The sequence below is a fragment of the Dipodomys merriami genome, unplaced genomic scaffold (genome assembly GCF_024711535.1).
Source record: "Dipodomys merriami isolate MVZ:Mamm:240054 unplaced genomic scaffold, mDipMer1.0.p SCAF_11, whole genome shotgun sequence".
NCBI lineage: Eukaryota > Metazoa > Chordata > Mammalia > Rodentia > Heteromyidae > Dipodomys > Dipodomys merriami.
Window position 1 is genome coordinate 15,684,113 of NW_027202382.1, and position 22,945 is coordinate 15,707,057.

General features: G+C 40.7%; 1 protein-coding gene across 5 annotated transcripts in view; it reads left to right on the forward strand.

Moving 5' to 3' along the window:
- Nucleotides 1-582: 582 nt before the first annotated feature.
- Nucleotides 583-22,945, forward strand: part of Melk (maternal embryonic leucine zipper kinase) — an 86,318-nt gene continuing 63,955 nt past the window's right edge. For 3 of the 5 annotated variants that reach the window (XM_070009942.1, XM_070009959.1, XM_070009967.1), the window contains exons 1-7: nucleotides 583-718; nucleotides 5,024-5,118; nucleotides 6,797-6,882; nucleotides 11,218-11,334; nucleotides 14,391-14,534; nucleotides 16,413-16,481; nucleotides 18,446-18,538. In XM_070009942.1, the coding sequence (XP_069866043.1) occupies nucleotides 5,061-5,118; nucleotides 6,797-6,882; nucleotides 11,218-11,334; nucleotides 14,391-14,534; nucleotides 16,413-16,481; nucleotides 18,446-18,538 (567 nt within the window). In that variant the 5' untranslated portion in view covers nucleotides 583-718; nucleotides 5,024-5,060. Of the gene's footprint in view, nucleotides 719-2,298; nucleotides 2,309-5,023; nucleotides 5,119-5,656; nucleotides 5,677-6,796; nucleotides 6,883-11,217; nucleotides 11,335-14,390; nucleotides 14,535-16,412; nucleotides 16,482-18,445; nucleotides 18,539-22,945 lie in introns of those variants that run through there. The other 2 variants (XM_070009951.1, XM_070009976.1) reach the window with 2 other exon arrangements.

A 22,945-nucleotide genomic window follows, 5' to 3' on the forward strand; every position in this document is an offset into this window, starting at 1 on the left:
TTGTTCAAAATTACATAAATGACAGAACAGTAAGTACATCAGGAAACTTCTCTTGTGATGCAGGGTCAAGTGTTAGAAGGCCCTGAGTTATTTAATGGACAATTTCTTCAGCCCTTCAGGGTTATTATTCTTTGTGGCAACAGATTTTAGTAAGATTCAGATTTCTGAAAGATTCTGCAAGCAACTTTCGGTAAACTCTCCAGTACTGTAGGGTGGGAAACCCCCCATTGGACAAGGGAGGAGAAAAATTAAGAACTTTGCCTACTAGAGATTTCTCAGAAAGATCACTTTTAGGAAAGGAAACCTAAGAAAGCAGAGTATCTGTCCATCCATTTTGGAAAATCTTTACGTGTACCCAGGAGAACGTCTATGACACTAGCAAGAGAGTGACATTTAATTACCTCAAGGCAACCCAAGAGGGCCACGCAGCCTTCCCGCTGATTGCCAAAGATCGACCTACTGTGCGCGCGACCCGCCACGGAGAGCCCCGCCCACAGCCCCGCCCCTCTCCGGGATTCGCCTGTGTATGCCCCGCCCCTTCCTGTTTGGGAGGTTTGATTCCTTTGGCGGGCGGAAGCGACCGAAGCCCGGCGATCGGGAAGACTCCCCAGCCTCTTTTCGCACTTCATCTTAGCGTGGGACTGTTGGCGGATTCTTCTGTCTTTCTGTCCGGCCTTCCTGCCCTTCCCCTGACATCGCCTCTGCCCTCGCCCCTCAGGTCAGTTTTTCGGCCTGCTCTCCTCCGCCGTCAGTGAGGGCCGGGGTCTGGGCCGGGCGGGGCGCGAGCAGCCGCCGCCTTGTCCCAGGGCTCCGGGGGCTCCGGGCTGCGCTGAGATGGAGTTCCCCGAGCCCCGCCTCGCCGGCCCTGTGCCCTGGGTGGGTTTAGCTAGTCTTTCACATCCAGGTTTTCTTCTCTCTGGGGATAAACAGTACCTGCCCAGAGGTACTGATGAGGTATGCGGGCAGGGCATTTGCCACGCTGGAGGGCTGCCATCCGGGTGATTCCCGTACCTGTTCGTGACCCTCTCTGTATCCGGAGGAGAAAAGGTCCTGAGGGCATTTACCTTAGAAAAAAAGAGAAAAGTTCTCAGTCCTTCAGGCCAGATCCTGCACTTCTTCAAAGTAAGTAGCGTAAGAGGCTCATATTAAACGGGTGCACAGAAGGCTAGACCAGTAAAAGGAGCAGCAAGGTTGCACCTACCTAGACGCCTGCATGGCAGAGGAAAACTCCTCTGAGAAGTTATCCCAAGACAGGAGTCAGGGCCCTTGCACCCAAGATGAGCAGTAATCTTAATCTTTGGGTTTTCTCTATAGTTCGGGAAGAAGGCTGGGGGGGATTAAGATACCCGAAATGGTTAGAGCCTTCTATGACTAACTTTTCTATAAAAATATGTTTCTATTTTCCTCTGAGGTGTGGGAGAAATCCGAAAAGCCCTATGGCACCTTCATGGGTATCAGTGGATTTTTCCTTGCATTCAGCTATTATAGACCAACTAGATAAGCAAATCAAGTCCTTTATGCCTTTAGGAGTGAATGAATGCCTTTGTTGGTGCCCCTAGAAACCTGTGCAAAAGGGCAGGGCAAGATGCCATTTAACTCTTTTATAAAGCCACATTAGGAGTCATTGATTTTTCTGTTTCTCTGTGTGTGTGTGTGTGTGTGTGTGTGTGTGTGTGTGTGTGTGTGTGTGTGTGTGTGTGTGTGTGTGTGTGTGTGTGTGTGTGTATGTATGTGTAGCTGTACTGAGATTAAACTCAGGGCCTACCACTTGAGCTACTCTTACCATTGATCCACTCTCCTCTGCCCCCAGCCATTATGTATTATTATTTGAAATTATGCTTAGCTCACATTTGTAATCCTAGCTACTCAGGAGGCTGAGATCTGGGAGATTGAGGTTTGAAGCCATCGTGGGTAGAATAGCCTTCAAGATTCCATCTCCAAAACAACCAGTTGGTGTGGCTAAGTGGTAGAGTGCCAGTTGAGCAAGCTGAATGAATGTGAGACCCTGAGTTGGAACCCTGGTGCCAGCAAAGCTAAAAAATCTTGTGTAGACCTTGAAATTCTGATAATTTTATTCATATTTTTCTCCACCTGATTTAAGAAGATGACCTAACTACATTATTGCAGGACCTACCTTATTACACTGTTTTCCTTTATGAGCTCACCACACTTCTGAGGTTATACTCTAGGTTTTCAAAATTCATGACCATCATTAAGGTTTGGTAATATGCTGGTTATTCAGGTCTGGAATAAGAGAGAGAACGTGAAGGCAGTGAATATTTTGCCCTACCACTCATCGATCACAGAGGTTTTTTTTTTTGTTGTTGTTGTTTGGTTTTTTGTTAAGCGTATATTACCCATACAAAGGAGTTTTTTTCATTGTGGTATTTCCATACATGAGTATGTATTTGATAATTCACTCCCTATATATTAGTCTACTTAATCTCCATGTCTTTTGAGAACATTTGTTTTAGCTTTTGTTCATTTTTTATTTTTTGAACTTCAAAAATTGTATAAGGAGTTACAGTTTTAACATGTCCATTTAAGTGTCAGTGCTACTCAATGTCACTTCTTCCATTATTCTCCTCCATCCCATCTGTTACTTCTCCCTAGACTCATTTCACATTTCCCACTTCATCACCTAGGTACTTTGAATAGTCTCTCTCTTTTTCTTTTTTTGGTCCAAGACTGGGACACAAACATAGTACCTGATACTTTTGATCATTGGCTAGTGCTCTATCTACTGAACTATGCCTCCAATCCCTGAATATTCTTGTTATATTTGTGCTGTTTTCTTTTTCATTCACACTAGGCCCTCACATTTATTTTTAGTTTCCTGGTATTCATGTTGTTAGATTGTTAATTGTTTGAAAGATTTACTCCATAGAGTTTCACTCCTACATATTCTATACCTCAGTCAACTAAATTGTGTACATAAGCATGTGTATACTTACAGGGGAGGTTATATTTTGTATCTAAGATCCACATGAGAAAAAACATGCCTTTTGTCTTTCTTTTTTTTTTTGGCCGGGGGGGGGGGGGCCCTCTGGTCGTGGGGCCTGAACTCTGGGCCTGGGTGCTGTCCCTCAGCTCTTCAGCTCAAGGCTAGTGCTCTACCACTTGAGCCACAGTGCCACTTCCGGCTTTTTTCTTTTGGCTTATGTGGTGCTGAGGAATCGAATCCAGGGCCTCATGCATACAAGGCAAGCATTCTACCACTGAGCCACCTTCCCAGCCCTGGAATATTCTTCCTGTGTGAGTAAGAACTGTTGAGGCCTACAGACCAAAGACAACGAAGAATACATTTGTCATAAAGCATACTATAAGCTTAGCTGGGGCATTGCTGCATTAGGGTATCTTAGAAAGCAGGGGAGGAAGAATGAGGTGGAGCTGAAGATGCTATTAATGAGAAAGCATTCAAATAAAGGATCATTATCATTTTAACAGACTTGTATACATTGTTTACACGGTCAAGTCCATTTCTAACAGAGACAGTATTTTCTGTTGGAAAAATTGTTCAAAGTTTTGGGAGGAATATCACATAAAGTCTGATTTTTTTTTTTTTGATTGGTTGTGGGGCTTGAACTCAGGGCCTGGGTGCTGTTTCAGCTTTTCTGTCAAGTCTAGTACTCTACCACTTTGAGCCACAGTGCCACTTCTGGTTTTCTGGTGGTAATTGGAGATAGGAGTCTCATGGACTTTCCTGCTGGGATTGGCTTTGAACTGCAATCCTCAAATCTCAGCCTCCTGAGTAACTAGGAGTACAGGAGGGAGCCATAGGCACCTGGGCTCTGGCAAATCTGATTTTCTTTATGCCACTTTTTGCCCTTTGAGTTATACCTTCACCTTTTCAGTGAGTTAGCTAACCACAGTTGTTTTTCTTCCCAATGTTTATTACAAACTAGTTTGTTGTCTGTTTGCCTTTTGTCTTCTCCACTAAATGTGCATTTTTTGAGTATGGAACTACATTTCTCCATTTTACTGGTAGTGCCAAGTAAAGGTTTGGTTTATCTTGGGGCTGGGAAGGTGGTTCAGTGGTAGAGTGCTTGCTTTGCATGCATGAGGCCCTGGGTTCAATTCCTCAGCACCACATGAGCAAAAAGAAAAAAGCCAGAAGTGGTGCTGTGGCTCAAGTAGTAGAGTGCTAGCCTTGAGCTGAAGAGCTGAGGGACAGAACCCAGGCCCAGAGTTCAGGCCCCACGACCGGACCCCCCCCCCCCAAAAAAAAAAAAAAAGAATTTCTTAATTTTAATGTATGATTTTTTTTTTTAATGATTAAAGTCTTCCTATATTGCCTAGGCAACTCCTGGGCTTACTTGGTCCTTCTGCCTCAGTTTCTCAAGCCACTGTGCCTATTTGTTTTTAATGATTTGCATTGTATTTAAAAGTTCCACTCTGTTCTTTCTCATATTCTTTCAAAAGTTTTGAGAGTGGGCGCCAGTGGCTCACTCCTATAGTCCTAGCTACTTATGAGGCTGCGATCTGAGGATCGTGGTTCAAAGCCAGCCTGGGCAGGAAAATCTGTGACACTCTTATCTCCAATAAACCACCAAAAAACCGGAAGTGGCGCTGTGGCTCAAGCGGTAGAGTGCTAGCCTTAAGCTGAAGAGCTCAAAGACAGCGCCCAAGCCTAGATTTTAAGCCCCACGACTAACCAAAAAAAAAAAAAAAGTTTTGAAAGTTTATTTATTTATTTATTTATTTATTTATTTATTTATTTATTTATTTTTGTCGGTCGTGGGGCTTGAACTCTGGGCCTGGGCGTTGTCCCTCAGCTCTTCAGCTCAAGGCGAGCGCTCTACCACTTGAGCTACAGCGCCACTTCCTGAAAGTTTATTTTTTTATGTTTAAAACTTTATCTGGGATTAATTTGTATGTGTGATATGTGAGATAAGAACTCTTTCACTATGACTAATCTGTATCATTTTTATCATTTATATGACTAACATTTATATTTGTTACAAGTGGAGGAGATAATCTAGATAATATTCCTTGTTGATCATGTACTATTTCTGCCTTACAGGTTCTTTCTATCATTTTGCATAACTTCCAAGTGGACTATGAAAGATTATGACGAACTTCTCAAATACTATGAATTATATGAAACTATTGGAACAGGTAATTGCTATTTTTTTTTCTTGGAGATAAAGGACCAATCAACTCTTTGGGAGTATAGTCTATTTGGGCTCTCATGAGCTTTTTGATTAACATATGCAGTTTAAAATTTTTTCTCCTTGAGTAGGAAAAAGTAGAACAGAAATAGAGGAAAATAGTAGAAGTTTGTAGGTCATTACAAGGTCTTTGGCTTTTATCCTAAATTAATCTCATTTGTAAATTCTTTTTTTATTTTTTCCAGTCCTGGGGCTTGAAAGCAGGACCTGCATGTTATCCCTGAGCCTCTTTGTATTCAAGGCTAGTGTTCTACCACTTGAGCCACAGTACCACTTCTGGCTTTTTCTCAGTAGTTTATTGGAGATAAGAGTCTCATGGACTTTCCTGCCCAGTCTGGCTTTGAACTGTGAACTCAGATCTCAGCCTTCTGAGTAGCTAGGATTATAGGTGTGAGCCACCGTCACCTGGCTTCATTGGTAATTTCTGAGCCAGAGTATCTGACTTTTGTTTTCTTTCATAGGGTCACTCTGGCTGCTTAGTGGTGAAAAGATTGGGTGGAAGAGGGTAAGTGTAGAGGAAGGGGAGACATGTTAGCAAGCTATTACAGTGATTTAGGTGGCTTAGATAAGAAATGGTTGTGAAGGTGCTGTGGTAGTTATTTATGGAAGTATACATAACATACAGTAAAAGCATGCAAAGTAGACAGATCTTAACATAGACCATATAGAAATGCTCACATAAGACAAGCTATTTCTAGTCAGTACCTGCTTCCTTTCCCCCATTGTAACTAACCATTGGTTTGTTTTACCCATGGGTAAGCCCATGGACTGGTTGATGGATTGAATATGGGGTACTAGATAAGAGACAAAGTTAAGGTTGATTCCAGGGTTTGGGGCTGGGCTTCCAGGGAAATAGAGTGGCTTCTTACAGAAATAAGGAAATTTTCAGGAGTGACAACCAGGAGCTTCTTTTTTGGTAATGTTAAATTGAAGATATATACATATATATATATAATATACATATATATATATATAAAATAAATCAGTATATATTCAGTTTTGACCCAATTTTGAAGTGTAATTCTTTATCTTTACAGTTTAAGAATTTGTCTTTTGTCTAAGCAATTTAAATGCTGTGGCCTCTCATTGTTATTTATAAAGCAAGTTTATTTGCAAGGTTAATAATAATAGATCATACTTCTAAAGAGTAAATACTGCTTTTCTACTTCATTACAAAATTGGAGGAATTCTGTTGTGATAGGAAAAATAATTATCACCTAGACATTGAATTAGAAGAAGCTAGAGTCATGGCTAACACTTTGGGAGTAACAGAAGAAAAGTATGCAGACTTCTAGGAAAATGTGGTTCCATAGAGCCCTTTTAGAAAATATGAGAAGGTGGGCTGGGAAGGTGGCTCAGTGGTAGAGCGCTTGCCTTGCATGCCTGAGGCCCTGGGTTCGATTCCTCAGCATCACATAAGCAGAAAAAGCTGGAAGTGGCGCTATGGCTCAAGTGGTAGAGCACTAGCCTTGAGCTGAAGAGCTGAGGGACAGCGCCCAGACCCAGAGTTCAGGCCCCACGACCGGACCAAAAAAAAAAAAAAAAAAAAAAGAATAGAAAATATGAGAAGGTATATGTGCTTGAGTCATTACTTACCTCTTCTTTATACATTTTTCTTTACTTAGGTGGCTTTGCAAAGGTCAAACTGGCCTGCCACATCCTCACTGGAGAAATGGTGGCTATAAAAATCATGGATAAAAATGCACTAGGGGTAAGTTTGAAATTTTATTAGGTGTTTGTTTTGTTTTTGTTTTTGTTTTTGTGCCCAGTGCTGGGGTTTGAACTCAAAGCCTCATATTCAGCTTTTTTAATTCAAGGCTAGTGTGCCACCACTTGAGTCACGCTTCAACTTCTAGCTTTCTGCTAGTTAGTTGGAGATCAGAGTCTCTTGGATTTGTCTGCCTGGGCTGTCTTCAAACCATGATCTTCAGGTCTCAGCCTCCTGCGTAGCTAAGATGATAGAGCATGAGGCATCAATGCCTGTCTGAGTTTTTCCTTTTTTTTTTAAGACAGAGTTTCTCTGTGTAGCCCAGACTGGCCTGAAACTATTGATCTTTTTGCTTTATTTTCCTTAGTGCTTGGATTATAGGTATACACTGTCATGCCTGACATGCATAAGCCACTAGCACCCGGCTATGCCTGACTTTTTTCTTTTTCTTTTCTTTTTTTTTTTTTTTTGCGTCTGGTCGTGGGCCTGAACTCTGGGCCTGGGCGCTGTCCTTCAGCTCTTCAGCTCAAGGCTAGCGCTCTACCACTTGAGCCACAGCACCATTTCTGGCTTTTTTTTTCCTGCTTATGTGGTGCTGAGGAATCGAACCCAGGGCCTCATACATGCAAGGCAATTGCTCTACCACTGAGCCAGCCACCTTCCCAGCCCCATGACTTTTTTCAATATTAGATATTATTTTACTGTGACATTTTCATGTATGTACATTATGAACCTTGATCATATTCACAACCAATGAAATTGTTTAATATTATACTTATGGTTAATTTTGTGATTAACCCTCCAGTATTTTAGTTACTGTTCTTTTCTAAGAGTAATATTTTTGTAGCTTAAAAAATGTAAATATTGGGGCTGGGAAAGAGGTTCAGTGGTAGAGTGTTTGCCTTGCATGCATGAGTTCCTGGGTTTGATTCCTCAGCACCACATAAGCAGAAAAAACCGGAAGTGACACTGTGGTTCAAGTGGTAGAGTTCTAGCCTTGAGCTGAAGAGCTGAAGGACAGTGCTGAGGCCCAGAGTTCAGACTCCATGACCTACAAAAAAAAAAAAAAAAAAGTAAATATTGAGCTGGGTGCCAGTGGGTCATGCCTGTAATCTTAGCTACTCAGAAGGCTGAGATCTGAGGACTGTGGTTCAAAGCTAGCTCGGACAAAAAAGTCCATGAGACTTTTTTTTTTAATCTCCAATTAACCACCAGAAAACTTGAGCGCTGTGGCTCAAAGTGGTAGAGTGCTGGCCTTAAGCTGTAGAGCTCAGGGAGAGTGTCCAGGCCCAGAGTTTAAGTCCCATGACCCACCAAAAAAAAAAGTAAATATCTCTGTTTCTAAAGTGTTCTAGGGAAATGGTTCTTTTGTCCTTCATATTTCAATTCAGGAAATGACACATACTGACACTGGGTTTACATCCATTTTTCAGTGATTGTCTTGTAGCCATATAGGTTAAGTGTTTCTGGGAATTTTAACATATCTTGTCTTTACCTTTTCATAATGCTAAATGTTGATCTATTTTGTATTATAGATAGGTAGATAGAGAACTCTTATGTCCCAGCATTTTATTCAAAGTGGCTTTAAATTTGCCTAATGAGGGGCTGGGAAGGTGGCTCAGTGATAGAGTGCTTGCCTTGCATGCATGAGGCCCTGGGTTCGATTCCTCAGCACCATATAAACAGAAAAAGCCCAAAGTGGTGCTGTGGCTCAAGTGGTAGGGCACTAACCTTGAGCAAAAGAAGCTCAGGGACAGTGCCCAGGCCCAGAGTTCAATACCTAAGAAATCCTTTTCCTGATCAACTTCTTTTTCTCTATGAAAATGCTTCTAGGATTGAGCTACTCATTGCATAAAAGACTATTCAATTTGTGCTTTTGACTATAATGTACATAAACTATTATTACACTGTGGTAAAATCTTACTTTTCTAGTGTTTGAAGTTACTGAGTCATCTTTTCCTAACTCTACTATCCTTCCTGTGGTTTATTTATTTTCCTTTCTTTAAAAAGAAAAATATTAGCATAGATTATGCAAAAGCCTTTGGTGTGATATTTACAACATGCGTGTACTTTGATCACATTTACCCCATCTATATTACTTTTTCGTGCTGGTACTGGGGCTTGAACTCAAGGCTATCCATTAGCTTGTTGCTCAGATGGATGCTCTACCACTTTAGCCTCAGCTTCAGTTGGTGGTTAATTGGAGTTAAGAATCTCATAGACTTTCCTGCCTGGGCTAGCTTTGAACCATGATCTAAAGATTTCAGCCACTTGAGTAACTATGATTACAGGCATGAGCCATCAGAATCCAGTCTGTATTACTCTTTCTTTTTTTTTTTTTTTTGGGTCCGGTCGTGGGGCCTGAACTCTGGGCCTGGGAGCTGTCCCTCAGCTCTTCAGCTCAAGGCTAGCGCTCTACCACTTGAGCCACAGTGCCACTTCCGGCTTTTTTCTTTTTGCTTATGTGGTGCTGAGGAGTCGAACCCAGGGCCTCAGGCATGCAAGGCAAGCACTCTACCACTGAGCCACCTTCCCAGCCCTGTATTACTCTTTCTTGAATCTTTCTCTCTCTCTCTCTTTTTTTTTTTTTTTTGGTCGGTTGTGGGGCTTGAACTCTGGGCTTGGGCACTGTCCCTGGGCTCTTCAGCTCAAGGCCAGTGCTCTACCACTCTAGCCACAGCGCCACTTCCAGTTTTTTGGCGGAAACTTCCAGTTTTTTGGCGGCTTATTGGAGATAAAAGTCTCATGGACTTTCCTGCCTGGGCTGGCTTTGAACCGGATCCTCATATCTCAGCCTCCTGAGTAGCTAGGATTACAGGCGTGAGCCACTGGCGCCCAGCCTTTCTCCCTCCTCTTGCTTCCTTTTTAATAGTGTTTAGTGAGTTTTATTATTCTAGTTACATACATGCATACACATATGATTTCTGTAATATTAATTCCCTGTTACCCTTCATGTGTTTGTTTCTAGACTTTTCCTTGTTCTGGTCTTCTGCTGAATGTTTACTAGCAGTATCTTAGTATGAGTATGTATCTGTGGCTGTTTTTTGTTTTGTTTTGTTTTGGTTCTTTTTGAAGATAAACTTTAAAAATTATTTTCTTTGACTAAGTATCTTAAATGTTAAAAGGGAAACATTTTCCTTCTGGATTGAGTTAGTTTTAGTAGTACATATTGTTTAAACCAACATAAACATTTTACAGATGTTTTTAATTATCAAACATTAAAAACATTGTAAAGCTGGTAGCTCACACCTAAAATCCTAGCAGTTCTTGAGTCTGAGAGACAGAGGATCAAGGTTTGAATCCAGCCCCAGCAGAAAAGTCCTCGAGATCCCATCCCCCAAAATAATTAGCAAAATGTTCGCTAGAGGTTTGGCTCAAATGCTAGCGTGCCAGTTGATCAAGCATGAGTTCAACCTCCAGTACCGACAAAACAAAAACACATTATAAAATATCTTACAGGTAGTGTTTAACACTAATTATTACCTTGTTTTCATTTTTAATTATGTAAGTGCTGGTTGACACACTTAAATCAAAGGAAACATAAGGATTTCTTTTATTTTAATGCCCTTCACTTTTTATTTTGATCTTTTCAAAATACATGCTAAAATTCACAGTTACCTAATTTGTGAAAATTATAAATCATTTTTAATTTAACAATTACCTCTTTATTTTTTATTATTGCTAAATACCATTTATTATTCTAGTAAAAGATTATGAGTTAAAAACCAGTTGCCCGTGGTACACACCCATAATCCTAGCTACTCAGAAGGCTGAGATCTGAGGATCATGGTTCAAAGCCAGCCTGGGCAGAAAAGTCTGAGAGATTCTTATTCTAATTAACCACCAAAAACACAGAAGTGGAGGTGTGGCTCAAGTGGTAGAAAGCTCCATCTTTGAGGGAAAAAGCTAAGGTACAGCACTCAGGCCCTGAGTTCCAGTCCAATACTGCTTGGCACATACATACACACACAAAAGAGAAGTAAATTTTGATGTATTTTTGTATGTTTTGAATTATTTAAGGTTGTTGATACTTTTTGCTATTTACTCTTTTTTTTTTTTTTGCCAGTCCTGGGACTTGAACTCAGGGCCTGGGCACAGTCCCTGAGCTTCTTTTACTTAACCACTCGCACTCTACCACTTGAGCCAGCACCACTTCTGGCTTTTTCTGTTTATGTGGTACTAAGGAATTGAACCCGGGACTTCATGCATGTTAGGCAAGCACTCTACCACTGAGCCACATTCTTAGCCCACTGTTTACTCTTAAAGTTATTGATTAGAACATTCCCAATAAATTTATTGCTCACTTTATTGCTCACTTGAAATGCTTTTATGTCACAGAGTGATTTGCCGAGGATCAAAACAGAGATTGATGCCTTAAAGAATCTTAGACATCAGCATATATGTCAACTCTACCATGTGTTGGAGACAGACAACAAAATATTCATGGTTCTTGAGGTTAGTAGTATGTTCCAGAGGACTAAAAGTTATTTGGTCATTTTATCAATAGTCAAGTGAAAATGAAATTTCATCTGGAAAATTGGTATAACTTAAGTAGTTGACCTGTTTTGAATTCTGTAATGATTTAGATCATAAAAGTAGACATATATAATATATTGGAGACTGATTATAAGAAAATCTTTCTAGGGCTGGGAAGGTGGCTCAGTGGTAGAGTGCTTGCCTTGCATGCCTGAGGCCCTGGGTTCGATTCCTCAGCACCATATAAGCAAAAAGAAAAAAGCCGGAAGTGGCGCCGTGGCTCAAGTGGTAGAGCGCTAGCCTTGAGCTGAAGAGCTGAGGGACAGTGCCCAGGCCCAGAGTTCAGGCCCCACAACGGGAAACAAAAAAAAAAAAAAAGAAAATCTTTCTAATATCCTTCTAATATAGTGGTAAAGTTTAGTGGATAGAATTTGTTAAAATTTGTTTCTAAGGGAAATTCTATCTTAGTTTTATATCCTTTTATAGTGTCCTATATGGCTAACAAATAACTAGTTTAAACAACAAAAATTTGTTGTCTCAGAGTTGTTTTTTTTTTTGGGTCTGGTTGTGGGGCCTGAACTCTGGGCTGGGTACTGTCCCTCAGCTCTTCAGCTCAAGGCCAGCACTCTACCACTTGAGCCACAGCGCCGCTTCTGGCTTTTTTCTTTTTGCTTATGTGGTGCTGAGGAATCGAACCCAGGGCCTCAGGCATGCAAGGTAAGCGCTCTACCACTGAGCCACCTTCCCAGCCCGTTGTCTCAGTTTTGGAACTAGAAGTCCTCCTCTAAATTCAAGGCATGGGCAAAATTGTTTTCTTATGCATATTCCTTAGGAGAATCAGATACATATCATTTTCTTAGTTCCTGGTGGCTGTTGGCAATCTGGTCGTCCTTAGTTTCATATGTATCATCTCATCTCTGCTTCCATCTTAAAGTGGCATTTTTCTCTCTATATGTCCTCTATTTCTTGCTTCTTTTTGAATTTTTTTTTTCTAGCTCATCATTGCACCTGGGTGAACACTTCAAGCCACCAGGACTCAGAGTAGTAAATTTTTATGGTTTTGAAGTTTTGTAGTGTAAGGTATTTGTTATATATCACCATGAACAGCTAAGACAATTATTTCTAGTCTTTTGCTTTTTAAACAAGGCTGCTTCATTGCATGACCTTTAATGTGCTCCTTTTTTGATGTAAATAGTTCTACTGGGACTGTTCCTAAGTGTGGAACTATGAGGTGCATTTATAATTTTTGCTACAGTGAAATAAAATTTGAAATAAAAACTTAGTTTAGAGAGAGCAGTGGTGTTGCTTTGAAAAAAGGATGGAAAGCTTAAAGCTTTGTGCAGGTCTTTGAACAATGACTAACAATAATTACTAGAAAAACAATAATTATTTTTTTTTTAATTTTAGGAACCTTTTTTTTTTGGGTCCAGTCGTGGGGCCTGACCTCTGGGCCTGGGCGCTGTCCCTCAGCTCTTCAGCTCAAGGCTAGCACTCTACCACTTGAGCCACAGCGCCACTTCCGCTTTTTTCTTTTTGCTCATGTGGTGCTGAGGAATCGAACCCTGGGCCTCATGCATGCAAGGCATGTGCTCTACCACTGAGCCACCTTCCCAGCCCTCACTCATGGTTTTAAACTTTTATGGCAAAGCACTAAAAACATACTCACATTTAATAGTTTCCTAAAGGGCTGGGAAGGTGGCTCAGTGGTAGAGCGCTTGCCTTGCATGCAAGAGGACCTGGGTTCGACTCCTCAGCACCACATAAGCAAAAAGAAAAAAGCTGGAAGTGGCGCTGTGGCTCAAGTGGTAGAGCGCTAGCCTTGAGCTGAAGAGCTGAGGGACAGCACCCAGGCCCAGAGTTCAGGCCCCATGACCGGACCCAAAAAAAAAAAAAAAAAAGCAGAGTAGAAGTGGGTTCTACTTTTCTATATTAGTTATAAAAGTGTTCAAGGAGGGGTTAGGGGCTGGGAAGGTGGCTCAGTGGTAGAGTGCTTGCCTTGCATGCCTGAGGCCCTGGGTTCGATTCCTCAGCACCACATAAGCAAAAAGAAAAAAGCTGGAAGTGGTGCTGTGGCTCAAGTGGTAGAGCGCTAGCCTTGAGCTGAAGAGCTGAGGGACAGCACCCAGGCCCAGAGTTCAGGCCCCATGACCGGACCCAAAAAAAAAAAAAAAAGCAGAGTAGAAGTGGGTTCTACTTTTCTATATTAGTTATAAAAGTGTTCAAGGAGGGGTTAGGGGCTGGGAAGGTGGCTCAGTGGTAGAGTGCTTGCCTTGCATTCCTAAGGCCCTGGGTTCGATTCCTCAGCACCACATAAGCAAAAAAAGAAAAAAGCCAGAAGTAGCGCTGTGGCTCAAGTGGTAGAGCACTAGCCTTGAGCTGAAGAGCTGAGGAACAGCGCCCAGGCCCAGAGTTCAGACCCCATGACCGGACCCCCCCCCCCCCCCAAAAAAAAAAAAGTGTTCAAGGAAAGAGTTACTGTTCTCATTCCTGGAATAATTATTGCCTTGTTTGAACCTGAGAGTGGTGTTTTTTGTTTGCTTGTTTGTTTTCCAGTCTGGGGCTTGAAATCAGGACCTAGGAGCCGTCCCTGAGCTTATTTGCTCCTGGATAGTGTTCTACCACTTGAGTCAAAGCTCCACTTCTGGCTTTTGGATAGTTAATTGGAGATAAGAGACTCATGGACTTTCCTGCCTGGGCTGGCATCAAACTATGATCCTTAGATTCCAGCTTCCTGAGTAGCTAGGGTTACAGGTGTGAGCCATTGGCGCCTGGCCTGAGAATTTATATGAACCTATTTAAAATTTATTAATTACTTTATTATTATAGAGGTGATATGCAGAGGGGTTACATTTACATGCATCAGTACATTTCCTTTTGTATAGTGTCATCTGTTCCCTATTCTCTTGAGAGGCAGTTCCTTTGCCTTTAAGTTTAGTTTGTATATCTATGAGTTTGGTATAGTATTTTTATTTTACATTTCATAGAAGTGATTTTGGTAAGATGTAACAATATCTGTGTGCTTGCTGTTGTTGAAGTACTGCCCTGGAGGAGAACTGTTTGACTACATAATTTCCCATGATCGCCTGTCAGAAGAGGAAACCCGAATTGTCTTTCGTCAAATAGTATCTGCAGTTGCTTATGTGCACAGCCAGGGCTATGCTCACAGAGACCTCAAACCAGTAAGTGACCATGTTATACTTAGATGTTTACCAGAGAGTTCAACAGCATCTACTTGGTGTTTTCATTTTCAGCTATGTTTACAAATCTTAGTGCTTTTGTTGCTGCTCCTCTTCTTCCTCTTCCTCCTCCACCTCCTTTTCCTCCTCTTCCTCCTCTTCCTCCTCCTCTTCCTCCTCTTCCTCCTCTTCCTCTTCTTCCTCTTCCTCCTCTTCCTTTTTACTTCCCCCTCCATCCTTTTCTTGCTTCTTCAGCTTCTTCTTCCTTCTCCTTTTTCCCATCTTCTATTTTTGTTCCAGTCAGAATATATCACATTTCTTTTTCTCTCCTTTTGACTTTGGTAGCCTTTTTGGATACATTTGCATTCTATTTATCTGTCAATTGTATGTGATGTTATAAATGTCTTTGTAATAAGGATTTTATTTCTGAATCATTGAGTATTTTCTATTTAGTCCTTTTCCTACCTATTTCCCTTTTTTCCTGTGTAGTCCAGGTAGGCTCATGATCCTCCTGCCTTAGCCTCCTAATTGCTGGGATTATAGACATGTGCTAATTTTAAATCTACTACTCTTTAAAGGAGGACTGTTCAGGGCTGGGAAGGTGGCTCAGTGGTAGAGGGCTTGCCTTGCATGCATGAGGCCCTGGGTTCAATTCCTCAGCACCACATAAGCAAAAAGAAAAAAGCCGGAAGTGGTGCTGTGGCTCAAGTGGTAGAGCGCTAGCCTTGAGCTGAAGAGCTGAGGGACAGCGCGAGTTCAGGCCCCACGACCGGACCTTCCCCCTTTCCCCCCCTCCCCCCCCCCCGAAAAAAAATAAAGGAGGACTGTTCAATAGAATCCACAGACTCCATTTTTTTTTATTTTTTTTTTTTGGTCGGTTGTAGGGCTTAACTCTGGGCTTGGGCACTGTCCCTGAGCTCTTCAACACACGGTAAGCATTCTACCATTTGAGCAACAGTGCTTCTGGTTTTCTGGTGGTTAATTGGAGATAAGAGTCTCATGGACTTTCCTGCCAGACTGGCTTGGAACCTTGGTTCTCAGATCTCAGCCTCCTGAGCATATAGAATTACAGGCGTGAGCCTGGTTTACAGACTCCATTTATTGAGGACTGACTAAAAATGTGAATTATTATTTTTTTAATATACTAGGTTTGAACTTAGGGCCTTCTACTTGTTAGGTGTAGTCCTAAAGAGGTGACTATGTGGGTAATAGTGAATGTGGATTTATTTATTTACTTACTTACTTATTTATTGTCATTACTGGCCTTGAACTCAAGATTTTGTGTTTTCCCTTAGCTTTTTCACTCAAGGTTGGCAGTCTACAACCTCTACTTTTATGTTTATACTTGTTAGTTGAAGATAAGAGTCATTATCAGAGTCCGAGACCTAGATTTGTATGAGAAGATAGGGAAGTATTATTATCCCTTTTTATCTATTTATACCTAGCTTTTCAGTTTGAGCTGACTGTTTAAAGTTAAACTTGCCTTTACAGCAAACAATTATAATTTACAGAAGCAAGCAAACTGTTTGCTTGTAATTGGTAGTCAGAGTGCCAAGGAGGAATGGTTTATGCTAGTGTGTCTTGAAGGTGTAATGCTACAGTTATCAGCATTCTTTTTCCCCCTTTTTACTTATATATTTTTGCAGTACTGGGGATCAAACTCAGAGCCTTGCACTTACTAGGCAAGTATTCTACTAATAGCCTTATTCCTATTTCTTTCCTTTTATATTTATCTTTTCATTGGTTTTTAGTGATTTTTTTCACTCTTGACAGATCCAAGTTTTCAAATGTAAACAACCTTAAATCATTTTTAGAAGTGGCTATAAGTGAGTTGTCATATAAGGAAATCACAGTATAGTTTTCAAAATGTTTGTTTCCTAGGAAAATTTGTTGTTTGACGAATATCATAAATTAAAGCTGATTGACTTTGGTCTCTGTGCAAAACCCAAGGTAAGTGCAGATATTAAAATGCCTTCATTTCTTTACAAATGTTCCTTTTAGTATGTTACCTTGCACTGGTTTCTGCCTTTCTTTTTTTGTTGTTGGTCATAGGGCTTTAACTCAAGTCATGGGCACTGTCCCTGAGCTTTTCTGCTCAAGGCTAGTGCTTCACCACTTTGAGGCACTGCTGTACTTCTGGTTTTCTGGTGGCTAATTGGAGATAAGAGTCTCTATGGATTCTCCTGCCAAGGCTGGCTTTGAACTGAGATCCACAGATTTAGCTTCCTGAGTAGCTAGGATTATAGGCACAAGCCACCAGCGCCTGACTAGAATTCTACCTTGTTTTTATTGAGCTTGGTTGTATCCACTGTGAAGAATGTTAAATTTCATTCCTGGCATCAATAATTTTTGTATATTCTCTAGATGGTTTTAATGTGTAGCAATAATTGAGAGCCATGGCTGTAGGTATAGTGTTGGTCATGTTTAAGGCTGCATGGTTAAGCTGTGAGAAAATCTGTAGTGTTGAGGCCCAGGAAGCCATTGCATGCAGTATAAATTGACTTGAATTGTCCTTGCAGTTTGAGTATGGTACCACTAGATGATGCCTTTGTACATTTAGATAGGAGTTGAAAATCAAGTACAAATCTATCCTTTGTTATCCAAATGGTTATAGAACGAAAAATAAGTTACATTTTGTGAGATAATCTTCTTTTCTTTCAAAGGAATAAGGAAAATGTCCATAGACACTTCTAAATTTATACTGTTGGGCATTTCCCTAATTTGTATGCTAGTTGAGTACTGGTGTTCCTCAGCATAACTTCTCTGTGAGGTGACTTTGAACTTCCCAGCTTTGCTGTCTGCAGCAGTCTCCTGTGTGGCTGCTGTTGGAATCTTCCTCCTGAGTTCTCTAATGATGGTACTCAGAGTTTCTAAAATGAGCTGTCTACACTCATTAAGAATGCTCAAATTACAGACTTGTCTCAGCCTTTTGTAGTCCCCTGATTACTTCTGCCCCCATCAGGATCAGCTTGGTGCAAAGGGAAGCAGTTATTGCCTCTTCAGTTCAATGTCGGATTCTTTCTGATTCTGTTCCTTCATGATTCTTCAGGTTGTCAGTGGTTCTCGTGTCTAGGAAGCAAATGCTATAAGGCAATTTTACCATTCCCAGATATATCAAAACATAAAGATCATACTTTGAGCAGATGAGCTGGCTTAAGTCATACAGGAGGCAGTGGGGAGAATGTTTGACAGTCTCCATTAGCTTAGATTAGACACCTTCTAAGAAAATGGTGGCCTGGGAGAGGATAGCCTCAGCTCTGTGCTGAGCTCACTTTCAACATGTTTGAGTTGTAAACAAAATTTGTTTCTCAAGTCCCTTGTTAGTTATAGGGCTCTATATAGGAGTTGGACAGAAACTTCATTTTTCAGTATATCATGTATTTCTGTGTGATTTCCCATTTTACCAGATCTTAAAGCTAAGGTGGTGGTTTTTCCTTAGAACTGAGTCCAGGAAATAGATTGTCATGGCATTGTTTTATGTGCCTTGTTGCTTTCTTCCCACTAAGAAAAAAGAAGCTGTATAAAGATTTGATATTAGAAAGTGGAACTTAAAAAGAAATAATCCTTTTTTCCCTGAATACTTGGGAGTATGGAGACAGGTGTACTTGGATGTTTGCTAGGCTGCTTGTTATGCAGTAGATATTTAGGGCAGTATGAACCTGGCTTTACTGAGCTAAGGGGATAAAGGCTTTGTTCATGTTCAGGTTATAGTAGTATTGGAAATGTGGAATGTGAAGTCTACCTGTGCATGCATGCATGCATGCATGTAAGCAAAGATTATTGGGTTGGCTGCAGAAGTCTCTGATTATTTGGGGTATCTCTTTATCTTCTCTTTGTATTCAAAAATTGTTCACCAAGGTTTAATACTCCTAAGGGCTGTATTGATAAGTGTTTCATTTTTATCTTATTGGCAGGGTAATAAGGATTACCATCTGCAGACATGCTGTGGGAGTCTTGCTTATGCAGCCCCTGAGTTAATACAAGGCAAATCATATCTTGGATCGGAGGTAATTATTCATTGATTAACTCAGTATGTAGTCAATATCCATTTATTGAGGACCTGTAATGAATCACACACTATATTAGGGATATAACATTACAATAAGAAATAATTTAAAGAGTTTATTATAAACTAATAGAGTAAATCATTTGAATTAAACATAATAACATACAGATTTTTGTTGTTGTTGTTGGTGGTCTTGGCCTTGAACTCTGTCCCTGAGCTTTTCTGCTCAGGGGTAGCCCTGTACCACTTTGAGCCACAGCTCCACTTTTGGTTTTCTGGTGATTAATTGGAGATAAGAGTCTCATAGACTGTCTTGCTCTGGCTGTCTTTGAACTGCAGTCCTCAGATTTCAGCCTCCTGAGTAGCTAGGATTATAGATAGGCATGGGCCACTGGTACCTGACACATATAGATTTTTTTTTTGGGGGGGAGGGGTTTCAAGGGGAGGATAGGGTCTTGCTATATAGCCCAAGATGTCCTCAAATTCACAATCATCCGAGCCGGGCGCTGGTGGCTCACGCCTGTAATCCTAGCTACTCAGGAGGCTGAGATCTGAGGATCGTGGTTCAAAGCCAACCTGGGCAAGAGAGACCGTGAGACTCCTATCTCCAATAAAACCACCAGAAAACCGGAAGTGGCGCTGTAGCTCAAGTGGTAGAGCGCTCGCCTTGAGCTGAAGAGCTGAGGGACAGTGCCCAGGCCCAGAGTTCAAGCCCCATGACCGACAAAAAAAAAAAAAAAAAATTCACAATCATCCTACCTCAGTCTCCTGAATGCTAAGATTATAGGTGTGCACTATTACTGGCTAGATATAAGGTACACATTTCAAAGTAGGAGTGTATTTCTTATTTGGCTATATGTATCTCTCTCTCTCTCTCTCTCTCTCTCTCTCTCTCTCTCTCTCTCTCTCTCCACCCACTGTGCTCTAGTTTGGACAGGTTAGTCTAGATGGATAGAATGCAATCTTGGCCTGACATCTTTGGTATTGATTAGAGAAAAAAACCTATCCTTTGTCCATAACTAGCTCTCTGAGGCTAGCAGTCCTTTGTAGAAGTCCATGTTCAGAAGGCCAAAGCTTACTCTACTTTCCACTACTTGAGGCTTCAAGTTGGCCAGCTCCTCTTCTCTGGAGTACTAGTGTTGTTGGTATTTGTCCTAAAGTAAAACAAAACAAAACAAAAAAATCCCCAAACCATTGAATTGTCAAAGCTTAGGAAGTTCTGGGCTGAACAGTTTTCTTATTTTACGACATCTCCAAATCTTTCATGTGTTCTTGTACAGTATGATCCTTTGGGAGAGATATACCACAAATAGCAACTGGTCCTGATTTTATCTTCCTACCAAGTCTAGTTTTCATGGGGATCATCTTCTGAAACTAGTGCTTTATGGGAAAGAATTTGAGAAATATTATATACTCGGTGGCATGAAAAGGTAGGCTTTAACTTGCTATTAGATAACAAGTGACCTTTAATTTTGATAGGCTCTCATACAGAACTTTGATTTATTTTTGTTCAAATTATTAGTTACATTTTGCTCTCCATTTTTCTTGAATATATTCATATATGCACATTTTTCAAACAAAATACATACAAAATACATACATTTCCTACAAACAAGGCTTTTCATAGCTTTAGTTATCAAAATCAGAGAATTTAATATTGATACACTATATTTAACCCACATCCATATTTAAATGCTGTAACTTGTACCAGTGATGCCCTTTATAGATTTATTTTCTCCTAGTCCAGATCACACATTTCATTTCTTTAATATTCTCTAAGCTTCCTTAGGCTTTTTTTGTTTAACTTTAGTATTTTTCAGTTTTTGTTTTTGTTTTTGTTTTTTTTTTCCAGTCGTGGGGCTTGAACTTTGGGCTTGGGCGCTGTCCCTGCGCTCTTCAGCTCAAGGCAAGCCCTCTGCTGCTTGAGCCACAGCACCACTTCTGGTTTTCTAGTGGTTTATTGGAGATAAGAGTCTCACGGACTTTCCTACCCGGGCTGACTTTGAATGGAGATCCTCAGTTCTCAGCCTACTGAGTAGCTAAGGATTACAGGCGTGAGCTTTTTTCAGTTTTTTTTTAGAATATTAATTTGAGTTTGATGCTTCTTTATGATTAGAGTTATTCTATACATTTTTGGTAGAAATACCGCAGAAGTAATATTGTGATCCTCTTAGTTCATTATAGAAAAGAGATTGAACTGTGAAAGTTTATCATGGTCATAATCATACTATATATTTTTTATCTTTTTCCCCAGTATTGGGGATAAAACTGAACGCCATACACACACAATCTGGGCAAGTGCTCTCTGTGTCAGCCCACATTTTATCTTTAATTGCTAAATACAAATAACATACAATTTTCCATGTTAACTAATCATTTTTAAGTGTATAGTTAAGTGGTATTGCAGTCTCTTGTTATGCAATGAGTCTCCACAGTTCTTCTCATCTTGCAGACTGAAAATTCTACACCCTAAACAATAACTCTGCATTCTAGCCTACCCTATTCCCCTGGCAATTTTCCGTCTACTTTCTGTGTCATAGAAATAGAATCTTACAACCTTTGTCTTTTTGTGACTAGCTTGTTTCACTTAGTATGTCTTTAAGGTTCATTGTGTGGTAGCATATGTCACAATTGCGTTTCTTTTAAGGCTGAATAATATATCCCAGTATGTGTGTGTGTGTGTGTGTGTGTACATGTACATATACACAATTTTTTTTGGATTTATTCATGTTGATGGATACTTGTGTTTCTTGCTGTTGTGAATAATGATATTAGGAATGTGGGTGTAGGAATATCTCTGAGAGCCTCTTTTTCATTCTTTTTTTTTTTTTTTGGGTCCGGTCATGGGGCCTGAACTCTGGGCCTGGGCGCTGTCCCTCAGCTCCTCAGCTCAAGGCTAGCGCTCTACCACTTGAGCCATAGTGCCACTTCCGGCTTTTTTCTTTTTGCTTATGTGGTGCTGAGGAATTGAACCCAGGGCTTCATGCATGCAAGGAAAGCGCTCTACTACTGAGCCACCTTCCCAGCCCCTGTTTTTAATTTTTTTCAGGAACTCATACTGTTTATCCTAATGGCTATATCATTTTATATCCCTATAAAGTAAATACCATTACCCCATTCTATAAGGTAAAAAAGTGAAAAGACTCAAGCCCAGATTAGGTGTGTTTGCAGATTCACACAGGTAGCTAGTACTGGTCAAGATTTGAACTAAGAGAAGCACTCATTTTGTTGTTCCATCTAGTCTCTGAACTAGTGGCTGAAATCACTAGATTGCTAGGGGGTTGGCAAGAATGACTTTCCTATTGGTCTGAATGGATCTGACTTTTTCCTATGGGAGCTTTTATTCTTAAAATTATATATTTAAGTAGTTGTACAAAGGGGTTACCATTTAATATATCATTGTATAAGTACAATGTGTCTTCCTTTTTCATCATTCTCTCCTATCCCTCTTAGCTCAACCCCTCCCATCAATTTTCCTAGTTTTATTGAATATTCGTTGAATATTATGACTGCTTTCTCCCCTCTCTCCCATTCATCTCTTCCTCTGCTAAGTTGGTTTCTTGTTTGTATTAGTTTGGCTTTTCAACTTCAAAGACTCTAGTTAGTATACCAAGAAACCATCTGGGTACTTGTCAAGTATCCCTGGAGATTTTTTTTCCTGCCAGCCCTGGGGCTTGAACTCAGGGCCTGGGCACTGTCCCTGAGCTTCTTTGGCTTCTTTAGCACTATACCACTTGAGCCACATCGCCACTTCTGGCTTTTTCTGTTTGTGTGGTACTGAGGAATTGAACCCAGGGCTTTATGCATGGTAGGCAAGCACTCTACCACTAAGTTACATTTCCAGCCCCCTGGGTTTGTTTTTTTAAGAGGAGGATTTAAGAACTTTCATTTAAAAATAAGCTATTTAGGCCTAGTGCAGTGGCTCATCCTAGTAATCTTATATACTTGCTGGTAGAGATTGGGAGGATCATAGTTTGGGATGAAACATTTTCGAGACATCATTTCAGCCACTAAAAAAGTGGGGTATAGTGGCAGGAGCATTCCTGTCATCCCATCTCTGTAGAAAGCATAAATAGGAGGCCCTCAGTCCAGGCTGACCTGAAAAATAACTAATAGCAAAAAGAGTTAGGTGTATGGCTTAAGTAGTAGAGTGCTTGCCTAGCAAGAGCAAGGCCCAGTATTAAATGAAAAAATGGCTTAAATAATTTTAATATTTATTGTTCAAATCCTGCCTTAAAGACATGTTTTATATTACTATCTAATTATGTAATTTTTCATAGGAAATGGTTTCAAGCTCTTTTTTTTGGGGGGGTCTGGTTGTGGGGTCTGAACACTCTGGGCCTGGGCGCTGTCCCTCAGCTCTTCAGCTCAAGGCTAGCGCTCTACCACTTGAGCCACAGCGCCACTT